This window comes from Equus przewalskii, chromosome 7 (assembly GCF_037783145.1).
Source record: "Equus przewalskii isolate Varuska chromosome 7, EquPr2, whole genome shotgun sequence".
In the NCBI taxonomy this organism is placed as follows: Eukaryota; Metazoa; Chordata; class Mammalia; order Perissodactyla; family Equidae; genus Equus; species Equus przewalskii.
In genome coordinates, this window is record NC_091837.1 from 75929048 (window position 1) to 75951892 (window position 22845).

General features: G+C 36.7%; 1 protein-coding gene across 27 annotated transcripts in view; it reads left to right on the forward strand.

The window, feature by feature from the left end:
* The window catches only part of WDR7 (WD repeat domain 7), a 355090-nt gene that overhangs the window by 78165 nt on the left and 254080 nt on the right, over nucleotides 1-22845 (forward strand). For all 27 annotated transcript variants that reach the window (XM_070627699.1, XM_070627700.1, XM_070627703.1 and 24 more), the window contains one exon: nucleotides 4762-4976. In XM_070627699.1, coding sequence (XP_070483800.1) covers nucleotides 4762-4976 — 215 coding nt within the window. The remainder of the gene's footprint in view (nucleotides 1-4761; nucleotides 4977-22845) is intronic.

Sequence of the window (22845 nt, forward strand, 5' to 3'; positions counted from 1 at the left end):
TAATATAGTAGAGATTTGACTTTACATTTCCGTTTCACAGTGTATGGCTCTACATCATCAGTTCTTCAATATCTTTTACATTTGTGTTTTTCCTTCAATTACAAAAAAATGCTATAGGACAGGCAAAGACACAAAGGATGAAATAGTTAAGAAAAATAGTACTTTTCTAAAATCTTGGTAAAACCAAATATAATCAGATTCTTTCTTCCCTTTGCATGGTTCACCCTGGAATTTTGAAGGGAGAGGTTGTTAGAGTGGAAATATGGCTATCTTTATTGCCTTCTCTCCCATGAGCCCTTTGTGCAATTAATTACTAAATTCTTCCCCTTAGGTACCTCTCTACTCCCTTTTTTCTTTCCAGTGTACCATTCTAACCTGGGCTATATTTTTTCACGTCTAGTCTATCTTTATTGGTTTCCCTGTCTTCTATTTCTACCTTGTAATCCATCCTATACTCTGCTGGCAAATGAATTTTAGGACATAAAACAACACTTGGTTTATGCCACTGTCTTATGAAAAAAACAAATGGTTTAGTTCATATAGCTGTTAAGACAAAGTCCTCCAGTGTGGTACCCTCCTACCTTTGTCTGTATCTCCTGCTATCCTTTTACACAGACGAGTTGCTCGTGTAAAGAATGATTCCAGTCAAAAATAATTGGGTCACCCTCTACCACTTTTTGTCTTCTGTATCATCCATATTCTTGCTCATGGTTTTCATTCATTTAGAACATATTTTATTTCTATTTGCTTATTTCTTTAAACAGTCTCTTGTCTTTTAAGGAAATTTGAATAATAAAAACAAAATCTTACATATTTACCTTTTCTGTTGCTGTTCATTGCTTTGTGTAGATCCACATTTCCATCTGCAATGATTTTCCTTTTGCTTAATATTTAATAGTTCTTGTAACTCAGGTCTATGTGTAATGAATTCTTTCAGCTTCTGTATGTCTGAAAAACTCTGTATTGCACCTTCATTTTTAAGATTTTTTTTCTGGGTATAGAATCCCGGGTTGACAGCTGTGTTGTTTTTTCTTTTCTTTTTTTTCCATTCAGTACTCCACTGTCTTCTTGCTTGCGTTATTTCCAGTGAGAAATCTGCTGTCACTCTTATCTTTATTCCTCTCTGTATGCTGTCTTTTTTTCTAACTACTTTAAAATTTTTCTCTTTAATATTAGTTTTGAGCAATTTGATTATTGTTTTCTTCATATTTCTTGTACTTCAAGTTTGTTGTACTTCTTGGATCTGTGGATTTATAGTTTTCAACAAATTTGGAAGCTTTTGGCCATTGTTTATTCAAATGTTTTTGATCCTCCTCATTCTTGACTCTCTTTGAAGACTTTAGTTATATGTCTATTAGCCTGCTTGAATTTGCCTACAGCTCATGGACTATCTTTTCACTTTTAAAATTATTTATCTGTTTCATTTTATATAATTTCTATTCTGTCTTCAGGTTTACTAATCTTTTCTTCTACAATGTCTAATCTGCCATTATTCCAATCTAGTGTATTTTTCATCTCAGACATTGTAGTTTTCATCTCTAAAAGTTTAATTTTGGTCTTTTGGTATCTTCCATGTCTCTCTATTCAAACCTTTTGAACATCTGGAATACAATTATAATTACTTTTAATGCCCTTCTCTGCTAATTTTAAAAAATCTATGTCAGTTCTGGGTTGGTTTTTATTGATTTGAATTTTTTCCTCATTATAAATCATATTTTCCTGGTTTTTTTGCAGAATAGCCCGATGGTGGTTCAAGGATGGAAGCAGGGAGATTAGTTTGTATGCCATTCCCTCAAGGCAATAAAGGATGGTGGATTATTAGAGCATAGTGGTAGCAGTGGAGCTGGTGAGAAGTTGGTTGAATTCTGGGTATATTTTGAAGGTAGAGCCTACAGGATTTGCTGATAGTTGGATGAGGGTTATAAAAGAATGAGATGGGTCAAAGATGACTCCAAGGTTTTGATCATAAGCAACTGGAAGGATGGAATTCATTTTGAGATATTCAGAAGACAGTGGGAAGAGTAATTTTGGGAAGATCAAGAATTCAATTTTTGATGTACTAAGTTGAATTGAATATTACACATTCAAGTAGAGATGTTGATTAGTAACTTGTATATATGAGTCTGAAGTTCAAGGTGGGGGAAGTCAGAGTGGGTGATGTAAATTTGGGAATTCTGAGCATACAGAAGATATTTAAAGTCATAGCACTGAATGTGTCACCAGTCCAAGAATGCAGGTAGATAATGATTGGGGCACTCCAGGGTTTAGATGTATTTCTGTGATTTGGAGAAACCAGCAAAGGAGGCTAAAATGGACCTGTCAGGGAGAAGAAGAAATTAAAGAATGTGATTGCCTGGAAGCCAAGCGAAAAAATGTGTTTGAAGGAGTAGAGAGGAAGAAAGGTCAAGTAGTACTGATAGTAAATGATAGTAAAATGAGGACTAAGAACTGACTGTTGGATTTAGCAACATAGACAATACTGTGTATGTTTGTGGGGTGAACTCTGAGTAAGTTCAAAGGAAAATGGGAGGAGAAAAATTTGGAGGTAGCAAATATAGACAGCTCTTTAGAGGACAATTACAAAAAATGGGATACCAGCTAGGGAGAGATACTGTGTCAACTGTGTTTTTTTTAACAGGTGAAATAATTGTATGTTTATGTGCAGATAAGGATGATCTTATGCTAATGGGAATGATCTAGTAGATAGGGAAAATTGATGAACAGAAAGGGGAGAATTGCTGAAATGATGTCCTTGGGCAGACAGTAGAGGGATGGGTTTAAGCTACAAGTGTGTTTTGCAGGAGCCTGGATAGTTCATTCATAATTACAGAGTAAAGTGAGTGGAGATGTGGTGGTGGGAGCTTGTGGAACTTCTTTTCTAATTGCTTCTTTCTAAATAAAATAGGAAACAAAACTTTTCACCCAGATGAGGGCAGGAAATGGAGTGTTGGAGATTGGTTGTAGAGAGAAGGTGTGAAAAATTAACTGGGAGAGTAGGAAAATGAAATGTCTGTGGAAATGTGGTCTCTACTAAGGGCCCACTTGAGATCAGTGGTCATGAATTTTAAGTGGATCTGTCAGTATGTTTGTCATTCATGTCCATTCTCACTGTACAGGTGCAGAGTGGGTGGAGGGTAAGATTCAACCAGGGTTAGAGTTTGCTCAGCTAGTATGAGGAGGTGAGATGAGGACAAAGCTGTGGTTATGAAGATGGATGATGAAATTTTAGTTTAGTAAGGAGAGACATGAGGACATGGGGAAATGAGAGAGAGTGCAAGGGTGATAGGTTAGTGAATTGTTGGAGTCAGTACTGAACAAGGAATTATTGGAGTCAGAAGGATTGAAGAGAGGAATGGAAGCTGCTGTCAGAGTAGAATATTTGAAATTGGGATCATATTGGGATTTCAGCTGTTGTTATTGAGAAGACCATTGGCTTAGGTCAAGTATAGGACAAAATTTATTTGAGTAGAGGAGCTCAAAGAATCAAGAGATCTGGATATGTGAAAGAATCATATGTGCTGGTGATTTTCAAACATTTTTGAACTTCTAAGTCCCATTAGAGTATACACACTCTTCTTGTCATACATGTACAAAAAAATTCCTTCTTTTGCTTTGCCTTCCAAAATATATTGGCCAATACTCAGTGAATTGATTAGTAAAACACTGATTTATGTTAATACTGAAATCACCAGAAATTATTCCAGGAGTACTGTTGGAAAGAGGACAGTAAGTCAGGAGGTAAGCTGTTTAAGGAATGAGGGGCAAACTTGAATGGCTTGTATATAACCATTCAACATTGGGAAGAAAATGTGTGTTTGGATGTTTGGGCACTGGCTCAGAAACAGCAAAAATTTTATATGTTGTTGACATTTAAGTTTTTGGTGTTTTCTGTGGTTATTTTTCAAAATTGACTTGTCCTCTTTTAGAATGACTCTGGAAGAATGCCCAGTGAATCAAAATAAACTTCATCATAATTTCATTGTCATTATTATAATCTTCAAAAAATTATGTACTAATCCTTACAATGAGACCCTTCTCTACTGATGTGATGCTGGGTACTGTGTGAAACAAAGTATACAGAAAGGCCGTCCGCTTTCCAGGAAGGAGTTCGCGCTCTAACTTAGACGAGAAATGTGTAGATGGAGATAAATGAAAAGAATGGCCAAGTGAAGAAGCTTTGAAGTGGTTACAAGTGGATGTAGTAGTATTTTCACAAACACGCAGGGAAACATTTGATTGGGTGTTAAGACTAATAGGAAATCTGCAGATAGAATGAGAAGTTATCATTTTTTTCCCTGTTTTATGGCAGTTTCTTAGAGGAAGAGAAGCTTCAGGAATTATTCAAGAAGAAAAAATTAGAAAAATAGCAAAACTTAGGTTTTTTTTGTTTAAGATTGGTATACGACTTAGAGGAAGGTAAAGTCATAGAAACATGTTTGTAATAGAGTAATAGTGTGGAGTGATCAAGGAGACTATCTTGAAAGTAGAAAGAAAGTGGAAAAGCCTGGGGGAAGTTGTTGAAATCTTGGCTCTGAACTAGACTTCATTGGGAGGTTGTGGTAGGGGCCTTACGGGAGAGGAAGTAATTAAGGTAATGCTACATGGAAGATCAGTAGAGCAAGGAAGCGTAAGAGAATGTTTCTGGGAAGTGCTGATAAGACATATTCCTACATAAAAAATGTCCATGCGTTTTCTTTTCGTAAAAAACTGTTTAAAATTGCATAGCCTTGTGTAACAGTTGTGAATCTGTACGTCTTCCAGGTGCGTTGGATCGTTGTGTGATGGGGATAACAGCAGTAGAGATTCTGAACGCTTGTGACGAAGCCGTTCCCGCTGCAGTTGATTCACTTAGTCATCCAGCAGTCAACCTAAAACAAGCTATGACAAGACGTAGTCTTGCTGCCCTTAAAAATATGGCCCATCATAAGCTGCAAACCCTTGCAACTAACCTTTTGGCTTCTGAGGCGTCTGACAAAGTAAGTTTTGCACATGGCCTCATGTGTGTGGTCCCCATTCAACTTCATTTAATGACATAGTTTTTACTGTGTCTTAGGGAATAATTTTTGGGAGATGACACTGGTAAAAATAAGGTTTTGATTTTTATTTAGGTTTATCCAACATAGTTTTAGAGTATTTCAAGTGTTTGCCATTTTGAAAAAGTAAATTGTTACCATTCAAAATATTTAAAAATGATTTTACTGAATTAAGTGGCATCAATTTCTGAAATTAGAGCAAACATTTTACATGTAATCTGTCTTTTTGATTTTCTGACAGTCTTCCTGTTGAAAGATTGGAGCTAATATCTCCAGGAGAAAAAAGCAATTTAGGTACAATTAAGATGTTTGTAATTATGGCTTAGCATTTGTTTTTAAGTAGGTTCTGATTTTGGTAAGGTTAGGCCATTTTAAGGATTTAAGAAAATGTTTGAGAATAGGTATGGTGAAGTTGTACAAGTGCTGGTATTTTTCTGGGAGACCCAAGGTCAATCTCACTTTCCCTACTGACACTTAAAATCAAGGCATCAGTTACTTCTTCAGTTAACAGAAGATTATCCTACTGAAAGAAGAACAAACAATCTCAATTCATTGATTGGTTACTTGTCTTTAGTTTTGTAGAGTCTACCCAGTATTTGGTTTGTGGTATTTGTATTCTGTGGTACTGTTAGAACTAGTTTGTCTTGGTTAAGGGATAAATGAAACCTAGAGACAATCCCAGTATTTCATCTGAGTCACTACTTAAAATTCCTAGTTCTGTCTAAGTAGTCATTAGAATTATTAGTAGCTAACACGAATACTTTTATTTTCATTCTCTCTTATTCCTGATTCTTTTTTTTTTGGTGAGGAAGATTCTCTCCGAACTAACATCTGTTGCCAGTTTTCCTGTTTTTTTTTTGCTTGAGGAAGATTAGCCCTGAGCTAACATCTGTACCATGTCCCACATATTTTGTATGTGGGATGCCTCCACAGTATGGCTGATGCGTGGAGTAGGTCCGTGCCCAGATCTGAACCTGTGAACCCTGGCCACTGAATCGGAACGTGTGAAACTATAACCACTCGTCCATGGGTCTGGCCCCTGATTCTTTTTGTTTTTAATGGTTAGACATGTGAATAAATAATGAAGAGGTTGAAAGGCTCATCTATAAACTTAAAACTTTGCCCATGAATTAGTGAGTGCTAATAACATATGAAACACTGTAAGTCAGTTCCACTGACCCATATCCTCTAGCAGTTGACAGTAATATTTGATCATTCTGTCTTTCCCAAGATATAAATGTTTTATTAGCTTTGTTATATTGTGTGTTTCATAGATTAGAATTGTGAAATCCTTTTGTGTTTTTTTTCATGCTTTCTGTCCCATGCTCTAAAGTTTGAATAGAAATCAGGCTTAAATGCATTTGCCATGCCTGTAATTTCCTTTAAGAGGTCATGTAGCTGTCCCTAGGAATTCACTGTTCATAGCACATTGTCTGATGTTCTATATAATTTTAATTTTGAGCAAATTTATAAAACAATATATTCAAGGGCAAGCATGCAAGCATGTTTGTTATGTAATTTCCAAATATATTCTTTTTCTTGTTGGTATCTCCCAGATGTGAAAATTTGGAAAAATACTTATAAAACTGGAAAATTAAAGAAAAATAAGTGGTACAGTAAACATTTATGAATGGCTTTTGTAAGTGGTCATGGTCCATTATGTGATTTTTACAATCTTGTTTGTCCCTGTTTTAATAGCGCATTTTATAGTGCAATTAGTGATAAAAGCACCAGATATCAGAGACACTACACTTATGTATTGTAAAATATATTGCTTGTGAACCTCCTCAGTCTTGTAGCAGTGGTAATTGTCGCCTGGCCTACAAGGAAAACAATTACAGAAGGGGGGAAAAGGCTTAGGAAGCTGAGGCTGCAGGAGGATAATCACTTTATGAAAAATGTATGTTGGCTGGACCATTAGGGATTTCTCTAACTATTTTCTCATGTTGAATTTGAGGCTCCTTCTGAGGGGAATATTTAAAGAGCTGTCCTCTGGATGGCTTTCTAACCTCAGGAGAAATAAAACCCACCCAAAGTTTAAAAAAAAACAAAACGTAACCAAGAGCCTCTCAGTGGTGCAGGATTTACTCTAGGATATTGCATCTAATTTTTTCCGTGAGTCTCTCAATGGAAAGTAAAATCTCTATGGGAATACTTTATAGAAAGAATCCTGCTTTTTCCTTGTTAGAATAGTGTTAGCATTTGGGCTATTTGGAAGTAAGAAATATTTAAATTGCTAATTATGTTAATTATACCAGACATATACAGCCTTGTAAACAATGATGAAGAATTTACTGTTCTGTGATTTTTTTCCCCCACTGGTAGGTCAAGAGGATATTAAGTAGAATTATCCCATGTTACTGCATTGAATCTTTGCAAGATATGTGTATTTGAACCCCTGTGTATTTCTCCTATGACATGTATCTTATATTTTCCCTTATATTATAATAACATGCATACTTATCTGATTCCCCCTACTGAAATCCAGTCTTCTTGCAGGCAGCAATTATGACTTATTTACCTCTGTGTTTTCCCCATGACACCTTGTAGCAGTTATGCAATAAATATTTGTTGAATTGGAAGATGTGTAACAGAAAGTGCTGATAGCCTCTGTTTCAACCTCTTTGAATGTCTTCTCCATTTCCTCACAGTTGATTGTCTTGACTTGACAATCAAATCTAGCCGTGTTCATGAGCCTTTAGATGTGGAGAGTTTATTAATAACTTTTGCCTTCTGTTCAATTTTGCATTCTCCCCTTTGGTTTTGGTGAGCTAGGTTGTCTGTGCCTAACTCATCCTCCTTCCTTGCCATCTCCATATTGTCAGTGTTCCAGCACATCCTGGGATTATCTCAACTTACACCCTCTCCTTTACTCCTGTTCCCTTGGCTCTAGACCAGGGTTGTTCAGCCTCAGCAGTGTTGACATTTGGGACTGGATAATTCTTTGTGAGAGGCTGTCCTGCATATTGTAGAATGTTGAGAAGCATTTTTCCTCTACCCATCATATGCCAGTTGCACCCCGATCTCCCCAGTCATGGCAATCAAAAATGTTTTCAGACGCCACCAGATGCCCCATGGGGGACAAAATTACTTGTAGTTTAAAACCACTGCTTTGGAGAAAAAAGGTTGAGGAATAGTAGGAATCCTCCATCCTGCCTTTCTTTTCCCCTCCCCACCCTTGCTTCCTTAATCTCTTTCCTCTTTGAGAATAGTGAAGCCATCCCAACCCTTATCTCCTCTGTCCTCAGAGGCAGAATTAGTTCTTACATTCTCTTTGTGCTCACCACTTCCTGTTCAGACCTTTCCTCAGACAATTCTCTTTATATGGGCTATTTCTTTTTTTCTTTATGTCTATCTTTCCAATTAGATTTTGAGCTTCTTGAGGACAGGAGCTGAGTTTCTCATCTTTTTATTTCCAGTGCTTAATGTAGTATGTGAAGCATAGTAAGTACCCAAGAAATTTGGTGTGAAGTTAATTTGGAGGTGTAGATTAGAATCATGTCGTGGAATCGACTTGAATGCAAAGCTGAGGACTTAACTCAATGGTTAGCAACATGGTATTGAATAGTCTTAAAAGGAGATTCTTGTTTGTCTAAGGAATATTTTGTCATGTCTGACGTTTGTATGCAGGACACAAATATTGATAGGAGAAATGAATCGTGAGGCAACTGGGATGATATAATGAGAGGTAATGAGGACTGGAATAGGAATAGGCAGTAGAAATGTGGAAGAGGGGAAGGCTTGTAAGCTATTGTGTAGATTGAATAAATACGACTTCAGAAATGAGCAAGGGAAGTATTGAGACGTACAAGACAATTTCAGAGATCTAAGCCTGGTCGAAGGGAGAATGGCAGAGCTGTTAACAGAAATGGACAACTCGTGGGAATAGGCTTTGAGGTGGATGGTAGTAGGAGACATTTGCCTCTTCTGTGTAGTATTGGGAGATAGGGTGTGTGCAGGGAGAACAAGAAATCTCTAAGTGACATAATGGTGAGATAGAGTAAGGAAGGAATTTTCTTTTTTTTTTCCTAAATAAATGCTAGAGTGCATTGCTTGAATTAGACTGCACTTCACATTTTGGGGTGCCTGCTATCATTAGATTATTCCAGATATGCCATCTTCCTTAATTCTTACTGCAAATAAGTGAGTTAGTTGTTATTGTCCTCAAATTTGCAAATGTTGAACCTAAAAGACAGTTGTTTAGAACAGGGACTGGCAAACTTCTTCTGTAAAGGGCTAGATAATAAAAATGTTAGACTTTGCAGAACATGCAGTCTCTGTCATAATGGCTGAACTGTGCCATTATAGCGGGAAAGCAGCCATAGACAATATGTAAACGAATGAATGTGACTGATTGCCAATAAAATTTTATTTTCAAAAATAGGTGCTGGGCTAGATTTGGCCCATGTGTCGTAGTGCTGACCCCTGCATCAGAACATGGCATTATTAATACTAAGGTTGTGAGTACAGTGCCCCCATGGAATGGCTGTTGCTTCATTTTTTGAAAAGCAGTTCAAATGAGTGGTTAAGAGCCCTGGTTCTGGTGACAGGCGTATCTGTTCGAATTACATCTCTGTAACTTGCTGCCTGTGGGTGACCTTGGGCAGGTAACCAGTGGGTTAGGTCACATATCTAATTTAAAGCATATCTTCGTAAAGGAAAAAAGGTTAGTTGATCAGAGAAATGATGTAACATTAAGACTTGGAGAATAAAAGAGAGTGGAGTTAGTAATTAGTGAAGTCATTGGTGATCATTAAGAGAGCTGTTTTGGTAGAGTTGGTTGGATCAGAAATCAGGGTACAGTGAGCTGAGAATGAGTACGAGATGAAGTGGAGGTAGAGTGGGTGGAAGAAGTTTGCTTTTGGAGGAAAAAAGGAGTAGTAGCTTTAGGGCTGCAGGGTTAAGATCAGAGTTTATACTTTGTTTAGGAACTCGCTGAACATTTTTGTTGGTGGAGGAGCTAAGGAGTCGAGCCACGTAAGAGGACGTGGTATTGAGAATAGAATTGGAGAGTTTACCCTTACTAGAAATTGGTTCCTTATAACCAGTAATGATGAAAAGAGGGAGGTGAATATAACCAAGTTATTTTTGGTAGAGGAGGAGAAAAGTAGGCTGTGATATCTGTTAAAAGGAAGGAAGTTGTTATAGTCACTTGAAGATAGAGTCATCTTCTTTTCTTTAATCCCCCATAACACCTAGTGTAAGTAATGTACTGGATTAGGAGTTAGAAGATTCGTAAAATATAAATAAGTAGTAAATCACAGATGGTGTGTAGTGGTATTTGATGAATGCATCAATGAATATGACAAAACAATGGTCTGAGCATATCAGGTTATCTTTTTGACAAGTGTTCTCATAAAGCATTGGCCACAGACACTGGTTCTTGGTAAGGAGATCTTGGGGGATGCCTTGAACCAAAGGGATTTTATTAGTGAAGCTAGAAAGTCTTTACTACCGTGAAATTCACTTCTTAGGCCTACTGTGTGTAATTTTCTGTCCAGCACCTTTACGTCTTGGACATTGTTATACCAATCAGGATCACACTATTTATATTGAAAAATGATGAAGTCAGAGAAACTGAAAAATGACCAGGATGATTTATCTTTTACCTTACATTTCTCTCTCTGTTGTCTAATTAGTCAAAAGCCTGAAAAAATGAACGGGCTGTATTTGCAAAGGTCAGTAGCTTTGTATTCTGTGTAACTAGGTGAGAGAATGGAATTTAGAAGTCAAATATAACCTACTGAGAGCATACTCTGTATTTTTTACTTGCAAAATTCGCTCCGTAAAAAAATTTTAATACTGATTGAATTGACTTTGTGATTCATTGTGAAAAGGGCACTGTAAGGTACAGACAGGGACATGCCAAATGACGTTATGTATGGGATACCAGGCCTTGTCTGGTGAACTGTTCTTGGCTTTAGGAAAATTCTTATGATATGTATGACCTTTGAAGAATCAATTAGACTTGCTTAACATTCTACCCCAAAGCTTTAATGAATATTTTAATAGAAAATATGAATATGTTGATTGTATATTTATTATCTATACCTATGTATAAATTCAATTTTGGGTTCTAAATGGTTATTAGGACAAAAATTTTGTTACACAAATTGTTGTCTAGTTTTAATAAATAAAGTTAAGGAACTTTACCTAAGTTGTCCAGTCTTAAGAAAACAAAGCAGTAAATGTCTCTGACTATAGGAGGAGAATAAACGTTTATTGAGTGCCTATATGATAAGTGATTCCCTTTAATGGAGGATGGTAATTAGAAACCAGATCTGGATGCTATGTACACTCATTACTCCTGGGATGACATTGCATCCAGACCCTCTCAGTAGACAGAACTAGATAATACATGTATGTTTATATACATACACATACACAAGTACATACATCTTTAAGTCTTTCTCTGTCTTCCTAAATATATTAAATACCGTGAGTTAACACCATAACCTTCATTCTAACCAAACAACACGTTGTTCTAGCCTCCTCTCCTGGCGTATTGTAACTCTCTCCTCCAGCTGTGAGGAAACTCATTCCCAATATTTTCACTGTATTTGTTTGCTTAATTACGTCTTGATGTAAACAATTTCCTGCCTACCTCAAATCTCTTTTTAGGTGTACCAACCAAAAGTTTGCCTCCACAAGGGGAAAGAAGCTTCTTTTTGATTTTTAAAATTTTCTTCTTTCCACCTTCTGCGTCTCCTAAGGTATTATTGTTTGTGTTTATTCACTCCTGTGTTTCTTTCAGTTTAGGTTTCATTGCTAAAGTGATGTTTTCTTTTGTTTCTGATTATTTCTCGAGTTCAGTCATTTCATTTCTGATTTTTCTAATTCTCATTTATGTTGCTCTTTAATGTTGAGTACCATTTTTAAAATGTTCTTTAGCTTGTTTTGATAGCACATTCATTTTGATCTGCTTTTTGAATATTTCTGTTTTTATCTGGTTCTTATTCTCTTTTTACTTGTAATAATTTGACCTCAGTACTCTTTGTTACTCACTTTTTGGTGAAATGATGTTTTCAGGATTTTTGATTGATTAATTTAGATAGCTTTTCTAACTTCATAGAGCTGCTTCTTCTGTTGTTTCATGTGGTTCAAAAATATGGTAGCTTGCTTTCTGAGATCTCCTGGCACCGTTCCTCTCCCTCCTTTTTTTTTTTTTTAATTGCTTGGCCATTTTGATTACATTCCTAGCAGTCTCACCTTCTTAGGGGAGCCCTGATGCATCAGTATGGCACGTGCCCTGGGGCTTTGATGTGGCAGCCCCTCAGACCTTTTGACTGTGGGCCCTTGCATTCACTTGCCATTGAGGTAGGTAAACCCCTCCTAGGTTCAGCTGCTGTTTTCATATCGGCCCATTATGGTCTTCCAATAAATATCTCTTAGCTATTTTAGAGTTTTCTTGTTAGATCTATCAGATACCTCACTGCTTCCCTTTCCTTCTTCCTACAGAGATGCCTGGTACCAGATGTATCTTGTAGCTGTTGGTGGGTTTTCTCATCTGCTTGAATTTTGGGACATGTGGATATACTTTGTTACCTAGTTTTGTTGAAAATGTTCCCAATGGATTTTGGTTATGCTTTCTAGTTATTCTGTCTCTTTTTATATGGAGATTTGGAAAAATCCAATATCTATGCTGCCATTGCTGCCGTGATCTTCCTAGAATTCCTTTGAGTCTCTATATTCTTGATATTAAGTGTAAAATTCAGTGAAATGAATTAGTTAAGGAGAACTTGTCTTAAAATATTCATTTCCTTTATCTTAATTGTAAATTATTTGAACTAGATGAGGCACATCTGTGAATATATATATTTTCTCTATTTTGGACCACAATGGTAAAATACTGTTGTGTTTTTGAATTTGAGAGATGCACACTTTCTGTTTATGTGAGAAGATCCTTAACCTGCTGGTAGGTGACAGATTGTCTGAGTTGGTCCATCTGGGTTGGAATTTTCATCATGTGTTGCCCCACCTACTGCCCATACCCTACAAAGTCACAACAGAGTGCTTAGTGGGAGTGACTTGAAACTCTACAGTGAGCAGTCAGTGACTGTTTTTTTGCCACTACTTCCTCTCTATTCTTGGTCAATTGATACTTAAAAACTTCTAAATTAAAATTTGAGAGTTTAATGTGAGGCTTTTGGCAAAGAGATTCCTTAAAGAATAGTAAGCTTAAAAAATTTTTTTTGGAACCATATATTGAAAGATTTAAAGTAATTGATTAGGCACAGGTAAATGGGTAAGATAATGGGTTCAGTTTCTGAATATACATTATTACATTAGTTTCTATCATAAACACAAGTAAATACAAGGCAGCCCATGAAGTCCAGCTGGCCTGCCTCCCTCTCTTTCTCCATCTTTCCCTCCCTTCCACAATCCATCCATTATATTAATCATTCATACTTCTCATCTCTGTACAAATGGTTCACATTCGTTTAATGTGTTTATTTTTATGTCTTTATTCTGTTGTTCTCTCTTATTCTTCCTTCATATTTCCCTCGCTCTCATATACATAAGAAAGTATACTATATGTAGTTTGTGAGTGCATGTGCTCCTTTCTGTGTGTGACATGTGCACATCATGTGTGGATATTTCATAGAGTTTGGGATGAATGCTTTGAAGATTTCCAACTCAACATTCCAACAATTTTTCTCCAGTTTAAGGGAAATGAGTTTTAGGTTACTATGAATTCAATACTAATTATTCCATTAAAGCATAAAACTAAACTCTCAAAACTACATATTTACTAAATTTTTTGATGATTATATGGTTTTTAGTTCTCTTCCCTTTTTAAGGATCCTTAAATTAGACATGACTGGATTTATTGTGATCTTTGCATAATACCATCATGTAATGACATATACAAGGGAACTCTCCTTCCTGAAACTCCCTGTGGCTCTAGCGCCTTATGGGCTCTGTGCCTTGCACTTGGTAGGTGTTCAGTGGATTTGTGAATGGAATTCATTGTTCATATTAAATATAATTTACTGTATTATTCTGAATCAAGAAAAAGAATTCTTGTTCTGTGATGTTTTAAATTCAGAATAGTTTTGCTTTTCTTTAGAAATACATTAACAAACCACACTGTACCTGAGAAGAAATTTAGATTGTTGTGCAGTGTGTGTGGGATACAGCAAAGAAGGAATTTCCTTTACCATATCACATAATAAATCAAATGGCAGACTGCTGAGAGAATAGGAATGCTGGATACATTAAACCCTATGACCTTCTCAGCAGCCAGATCTTCGAGCCCTTATGTATGATACTTTACATTTAACTCTTATGTGGGAACTTGAAGGTATTGTGAAGTAATTTGATAGAAGTATAAAGATTTGGGGCTAAATATTAATATGTTAGTACTTTGGGTAAGAAATAATTTCTTCTCTTCTAACATGCTTGAAAAATATGCTCTTTATTGTACCATATAAAAGATTTTCAAACTTCTTGACTTTTATAGCCTCTGTTAGAAAATAATTGAATCAGTCTAGTTCAGTAAACATTTATTGACTACTAGGTACTGTGTTAGGCCCTGAAGAGCCAATATGAATAAGACATGATATTTACCCTCAGGAAATATAAACGATAAATGCAATGCAGTGCAGTAAGTGGAGATGGCTGAGAAATATAGAAAGTATTGCAGAAACCTGGCCTAGCTTGAGGCGATCAGGACTGGCTTCGTGGAGGAGGGGACATTAAAGAATGAGTAGAATATAATCAGGTGATGGATGGAGATGGGTGGCAGTGTGTTCTGGGAGGAGTGGATGCGAGATGCAAAGAGAGAAGTAGGGAATACCATGTTGTTCAGTATTGCTGGGGATCAGCTGAGGAGAGACAGGGAGTGGTGGGAAATGGGGCTAGTCCATGTGTACCATGTGAAGGTGCTTAAACTTTATCTTTTACCTCACTGGCTTTCAAACTTCTAACAAAATAGAATTAGAATCCTTTTCTCAAAAAGAATTTTATATGAAAACCAGTATATACAACAGATTTGAGGGAATATAGAGGAGTGTTTAAATTCAAGAATTGTTTGTGAGTGATATTTGGCAGAACCTAATGATTAATTAGGTACAGGCGATGAGGGAGGTTGACTCACAGGTCTTCTGATTGGGTGATTGAGTAGAAGGTGTCTCTATCAAGTGTGATAGCGAATGTAGGAATAGGTTTTGTGGGGGATGATGATGAGTTGCTTTGTATGTGATGGGGGGTGTGGTGGTGATGGATATACAGATTGAGGAATCGCCAACATGCTCCTGATACTTAAAACCATGGAAGTGGATGAGATCATTCAGAGATGGTAAATAGGCTGAAATGGACTCTTGGGAGACCAACCTTAGTGAGAGGAAGAGGAAACGATTTGAAGAAGGAGTGGTGTGAGTATGAGGAGAGCCAGACGAATGTGCTGACTTGCAAACAGAGGGAGTCAAGAGTTTCACGAAGGTAGAGAATGATCAATTGTGTCAAATGCAGTAGATCTTTGAGTGTTAGAAGGATTAAAATGTGTTTGTCAATGAGATCATTAGTATCCTTTTTCAGAACTGTCTCCCCAGGATGTTGGGGGCAGAAGCTTGATTGTAGTGGGTTAAGGAGTGAATGGGAAGTGTGGGAATAGAAATAGCAAGTGTAGGATACTTTTGAAAAGTTTGTATGATAAGGGAAGGAGAAAGAGAATAGAGGGAAATACAGTTTTGAAGACAGGTGAGAATGTTTTTGGATTAAGGGTAAAGAGCCAATAAAGAGAGGGAAGTTCAAGATCAGGATAGGGAGGAGAAAACTGATAAGGCTAGGTTCCACAGGGGATGAGGGAATGGCATATTTCAAGGGCAGAGGGAAGGCAGTTGGCTTTAACCTGGAGGAGGAACACTTTATTTTCTGAAACTGAAGGAAAGAAGGACAGGCTAGGTGGATGGTTATGTATTTCTGTGGATAGTGGATGGTAATTGAAGAGAGAGCATTCCCTAAAGCCTTCACATTTTTCCAAGAAGTTGAAGGTAAGATTGTGGAGAGGAAGGGAGCAAGCACCTGAGTTGAGTAGGAGCCTTGATGAGAGGGGTGGAGAGTGGGGAATGGGAGGGGGAGCTAAGAACAAGTAAAAAGATTGACTGTAAATTTATAGTTGTAACAGGCTGTAATTAACTGTAGAAAAAGGTGTAGGAAAAAATGGAAGGTAAATTTTGTCACTGTTCCAGAATTGCAGTTTTGTAATTCAGAGGTAAACGGGCATTGAGGGTAGTTGTAAAAGATTGATTGATATGATTAACCTCTGGTTTTAGACTCATTAGTGAAGGAATGGGAAGGAGGATGAGGCTGGGAGTCTTTGAAAAGATTGTGGAATCCAGGGACTGAATGCCTCTATGATCGTGGTTCCCAAACTGCTGCAAATTGAAATTACCTGAGGATCTTTAAAAACTACTGATGCCTGGCTCCTACTCAGGGCTTTCTGATTTAATTAGTATGGGTGCAATTGGTGCGTTGGGGGTTTTAAAGTTCCCCAGATGATTCTAATGTGCAGCACTTTGGGAACCACTGCTCTCAGAGGTTGAAGAGTAGGTATGGTGGAAGATCTGGAACTATAGAAGATTGTAGTCAGTGTGGAGATGTTAATGTTAAGATTTTTGAGGTGAGGACACATCCAATGTGCATGGCCATAAGAATGGTTGGCCGAAGTAAAGTGGAACTGAAGTTGACTGGAGTTGAGACAACCAAGGAGTTGTGAGGGTAACTATGGCTCTCAATCTTTGGTGGCACCAAAGACCCTGAAGCTCACTTTCCCAGTATTTCCTACTTTCACTGTAAAAAACACTATGAGAGTGCAGTGCCATTTGAGAGGCTAATTCGGGAATAGGAATTGAGTATACGACTTAACCATAGGACTCATACATGCCTTATTCCTGTTTTTAGAAAATAATAGTTCAAAATATTGTTAATGCAAATAAAAAATTCAAAACAAACTAAGTGATGAAACTAATGGGAACTTATAATTTAAAAGAAAGAATAACAGCGATTGAAAACCAACACTTAAGATGCACTGATATGAAAACATTCCTTTTATGGGAAATTCATATGTTCATATGCACTAGAATCTTGGTACCATTACAGTGCAGTTCATGATAATGTGACATCTAAATAGAATACTGAAAGTCTAGAAAACCGTAGTCATATACTTTCAGTAAATGTAGTACGTGCTATTTGCTGTGCCTGGAATGCCCTGGTCTCTCCCACCGCCTTCACCTGGCTAACTCCTACTCATCTCATGAGCCTTGGTTCTATGACCACTGTCTCTACAAAGCCCCTGTATTTTTCAGATAATGTGCCAAGTCTAGCAGAGTCAGTTGGATCTTCTCTGATCCTCTGGCACTTGGTTTATGTTTCTATCCTGGTACTTATTCTCTTGTACCAATAGAGAAGCAAGGAGTTATATTTATTTACATGTCTATTTCTCTGTATCAGGGTTTCTTAACTTCAGCACTATTGACATTTTGGGCTGGATAATTCTTTGTTCTAGGGGCTGCCCTGTGCATTGTAGTATGTTTAGCAGCATCCCTGGCCTCTACCCACTAGATGTCATTAGCACCCTCTCCCAGTTGTGACCAACAAAGATGTCTCCAGACATTGCAAATGTCACTTGGGGCTGGGGGGAAAATCACCCCTGGCTGAGAACCACTGCTCTATCTCAGACTAAGAGCTCCTCAAAAGACCATTCAGTATTCCTCCTTGTATTTCCAGTGCCCAGCACAAAGTCTTCATTGAATCACTGTGAATGACCCAGTATTTGATGGTTGATTAAAATGGAGTGGATTCACCCTTTACCTCACTACCCTCCTTGCCATCTCTAGAATTTCTGCAGAACTAACGCTGAGAACCTCTTGATATCTAGAATTGAGTGTCAGGCAGATACAGTAGGACGCTGACTTCCTCCTATATCCTAACCATTGACTAGCTATGTGATCTGTGTGACTGACTGACTTAGCTCTTAGCTTCCATTTGTTTTTAGCTTTAAAGTAGGGGTAATAAGGTTGTAATGAAGTTAAATGGACAAATGTTTGAAAACATTTATCACAGTAGGTATTCAGCACACACTAGTTTAGTACTCTTGATTGATTGATTGATTTCATTCATTCAGCACATATTGAGTGCCTACTATAAGCTAGGCCCCAAGCGAGAACATTTGGAGAGTGCATTAATCACATCCACACACAGCAGGCCCTGGCGTTGAGGAGTTCCTGCTCTGATGTGGAAGACAGTGTGCAGTTCATTGTGGTGAGCTTTATACTACTTAAGGTGTGATCCATGTGGGAGAGAGCCCTAAGGAGGTGAACTGACCTGAAGAATTGTTGGGGAGGCTTTTCTGAAGAGAGTCATTTGCGTGGAGGCTTGACATCAGGAAAAAAAGTGGGGAAGAACATCCCAGACAAAAAAAACCGTGTTGTGCAGACGTGGTTGGCGATGGTGAATGAATGCAGTGAGACTGGTGAGATGCCTGCCAAAGCTGGCAGTGATGGGAGAAGAGGGTTAAAAATGGGTTAGAATCTGCTTGAGTGTGGTTATTTCTGCAATTAGAGATTGCTCACGAGTGACCCAGGGTAGATTAGAGTGGTTTTTGTTCTTCCTTTTCATTTTGTTGTTATTCGTCAATTGTCATTATTTGACTTCTTACCAAGTCAGCTGCCCAGAATCTCGTCTTGTCTCCATTCATTCACAAATGTGTTAAGGTTTTTGGAACACCCAGGAGGGTATGTTCTAACAGGAGGGCTTTTTTTCTTTCTTTCTTTTTTTTTTTTTTTTTAACAGTTTCTTTCCTTTAGTTGGTTTAGACAGTTTTCACATGCGTCTTTAACATTCATTTGAGATAAACTGAGCTGAGTTTATCTTTTTTTACCAGCAAAAGGAATAATGCTTGTGTTATCTGTTAGCTGTTTACATCTCTCTGAAGTAGGTCGTCTTTTCTTTGTTTGGAGGGTGGAAGACTTGATGCTAGGGGAGTTAACTGGTTCACACAGAAAGGTCTGTCTACCGAGGAGGGGTGCTCTGGCCTCCAGGGCTCCGGGTCTTGTTACTTTGGTAACTTGGCCCTTTGGCAAGAGTTGCAAGTCGATTTCTTTTGTGCTAGTGTTGTGTAAACGTAGTGTATGAATCTTCTAATATATTAATACCATTGGGTATTATTATTATTCAAACATTTTCCAGTAAGACACCCATAGAAACGTCTTTAGAAGATAATTTCTTTATTAAAGACATGATCTAAGTGTTTATATTCAATACTTATAATTAACTTTTGATTCGTTTGCATTTTATTTATGTCATGTGAAATAAATTTTAGTACAGTATCAAACCTTAAAACCCTTCAATGGGTTAAATATCTCTTCTTGGTTTGTGCTTATTGATACACTTGTTAATGAAAACACGTGAAGTAAAATAACATCAACTCCAATGAGTATATTGTCATTCATACCTAATCATAAAATCTATCCTATATAAAATCAAATATTTAGGAGAAGTATATTGTCTAATTCCAGCTTAAGTGGATTCTCTGACAAAGGACTCATCTCACCATTATCCTTACCATCAGTATTAAGTAACAACAATTCGACAGCAGAGGGCACCAAATATCCATTGCAGTCTTAAAGATTTCCTTGATAGTTTTTGCACTTCCCTCTCCATTCTCCCCGCTCTTTCTTCCTTCCTCACTCTCCTCCTTCCCTTTTCCTAAGACTTAAAATCATTAAGATTAAAACCATATTTTTTTTGTAGTAGATGATTGAATTTTCCCTTACCTAATTTTAGAGTATTTTAAAAGTACGTTAAGACATCAGTATATTTTTATTCATTGAACCTTTTGCATTTAACATTATGTATTAGAATTTCAGAGATTCTTTTAGAGATATTTATGCAATAAAATATCCATGATCAGGAATACAATTATTATTTTTTAATATAGATATATTTTTTTCTTCCCCAAAGCCCCAGTGCATAGTTGTATATTCTAGTTGTAAGTCCTTCTAGTTCTTCTATGTGAGCTGCCACCACAGCATGGCTACTGACAGACAAGTGATATGGTTCTGCCCCTGGGAACTGAACCTAGGCCGCCAAAGTGGAGTCTGCTGAACTTTAACCCCTAGGCCATCAGGGCTGGTCCCAAATTATTGTTTTTTATTTATTTTTTCTACCAAAATATTCTTCGGTAATAAACCAGTTCTTTATACTATCCTTAGGAAACTAAAAATTATTAAGAACATGTATTATAAAAATACCTACATAATTATTTTGTAAACTATTATATTAATATTTGTCAAATACATATTTTTTTCTTGTATTCTATTTTATTACTCAGTATTGATATTTATAGAAGCACACATGTATATGTATGTGTGTGAGATATAGAACATTTCCTAGTCTTATTCTTAGTATCCTTGATCTATGGTTTCAAAGTGGATTCAGATTTTTTTGTTAAATAATCCACTCTTCTGCTTTACACTTTAGCATCAAAATCAGCCGATGTTTAATGCTTATTGGCAAAAATCAACTTTATGTTTAGGTAGAAATCCAAACTATTTAATATTATAGTTATAGATTAGACTCAGTGCTCTTTCAGGAAAAATAATAAATTATTTTATGAGGTAACTTTAAAAGTAGTCTTAAACCGGGACATTAAAAAATGATTCAGGAATAAGTATGATTTTAACCATTGAAGTGAATGGTGCAAGAGTAAAATTATTCCCAGTGTTTCAAATTTCTCTAAGTCATTGGATAAAGTGAAATATACTTAAAATATCATTTTAATGTTGGTTTTAGGCAACAAAACTATCAGGTGTTTCAGCAGATGTGGTTTAACCTAGCATATATTCAAATATATGATAATAAATATTATAACAAGGGAACATCAACATTTTCTTCTCCGCAGATTGTAAGTTGTTTTTTTTGTTGCTGGGAGCTGCTTCTTATGGCGTGCATGTGTGCACTTGTGCTTAAAAATACCCATGTTTGAATAAGGATTAAGCTCACGATCATAGTTCTGTCATTTTCCTTGGCTTTTCACTTTAGACACGATTGCAGTGATTGCCACAGGTTCGCTTGTAGTGATGAGCAAGCAATCCAATAATTTTTTCCTCTTGTTGCATTTCTGTAGTATTGTAGGTCAGATTCCTTATTTAATATTTGTAATGGCTAAATCTGTAGTTTCCCCTATACAGAAAATATAAAGTTATAGGCTTAGTACCTACAATGAAGATGTCAAAAATATCTGTTTTACTAGCTTTTTTAGTAAATATGTGTAGGTGTTTTGCATTTACCATTGAGTTTTAGTAGCAAATTTGAGACCATTTCATTTGTATATACCTTATGACTTAGCTTTCCTTATTGTCCCTTTTCAAGTAAGTTCTTAAATTATTGCCTGAAGTACAGAGGCTTTATTTTCTCCCAGGCATCGTGGATATAGTAGGGACTCCACAAATATTTGTTGAATTGAGTTTAATCTTCCTCCATGATAATGTAAAAGTGAGTTTGTGAGCACACATTTCATATGTTCTAATAAAGGTGGCAGAGCAAGCATACTAACATTCCAGTTAAAGAATTTCCAGGATCAGATAGCCTGTATTTGAAATTGTTAAGAATATAAGATGATTTGAGTGAATTAGTCTTCTTTGGATGTGTGTATCTTATGATTAAGCCAGAGACCCTTGCGGTTTGGTAGATGTTTTTATTCCTTTTCCTTTAGCTAATCTTAGCGTAATGCAATAGAATACCAAACGTGTTGGTGATCAAGTCTGCCATCTCTACCCATTTAGCTAAAATCTTACCCTCACAACTTTGCTGGATATCTATATTTTGTTGTAATAAGATGCTGTTTGTTAAGTCAGCAGTATCCATTGTCAGGCATTATGGGGTCATATGCAGGACTTGGTGATATCAGAAGTTATAGTTTGTCTGCAGGACTTGAGGATGGGACATTTTCTCTCCTTTCATTCAGTCTCCTTCTGTTCTTTCTTATCTGTTTTTATTGTTGTTTTATTTATTTTTTTACTCTTTTTTTCTGACTGTGGATTTCTATTAGATACAGTTTTTGTCACAATGACACAATCAGTATCACTGAGAGGTTGTGATAAGAGGAGTCGTACACAATCACATCCAGATATCATGGTACCAGACATTAGATAACCTTTCAGTTGTCCAAGGACATAGGTTGTCTGCTGGCACACCTCCCAGAAAGAGACAGAAACCCTGGGCAGATCTGGGGGTGCTGAAAGGGGCATATATGTGGTTGACTTCAGAGAGAGCTTGAAAGTCAACCTTGTATCCTCACTCTTGTCATCTTTTTTCTTCAAGCCACTCTTGCTGCTTCAGTAATTTCTTTACAAAACATGTTTGATTTTATATTCTTTGGTAGTAATGGTCTCTCTTTCTCCTGAAAGAGTTTTATAGATCTTTACTGGAAAGACAATATTTACTAAAGTACTGTGGTGGGCTCTTTTATCTAATGTTGTTATTACCTATTCCCTCACACCTAATGTCACATTTGTCTACCTGATGTTGATATAAGATGGTATAAAATGATATTTTACCTTTTGCTGTGACATAGCCAACTCTAATGCCTAGCATAATGCCTGGGCCATAGCAACACTTTAGTATGTGGTATCTATCATTATTAATAATGATTTTCATATTAATAATATGTTAGATATAATGTATTATAAATATTTAATTTTATGTATCATTCAGTCAGATTAGTGTCAGTAGCTACAAAGCATTAAGCATAGTGTTTGCATTACACATTCAGTGTTTGAAAAGGCAAATACAAAACACAGTGGTGTGA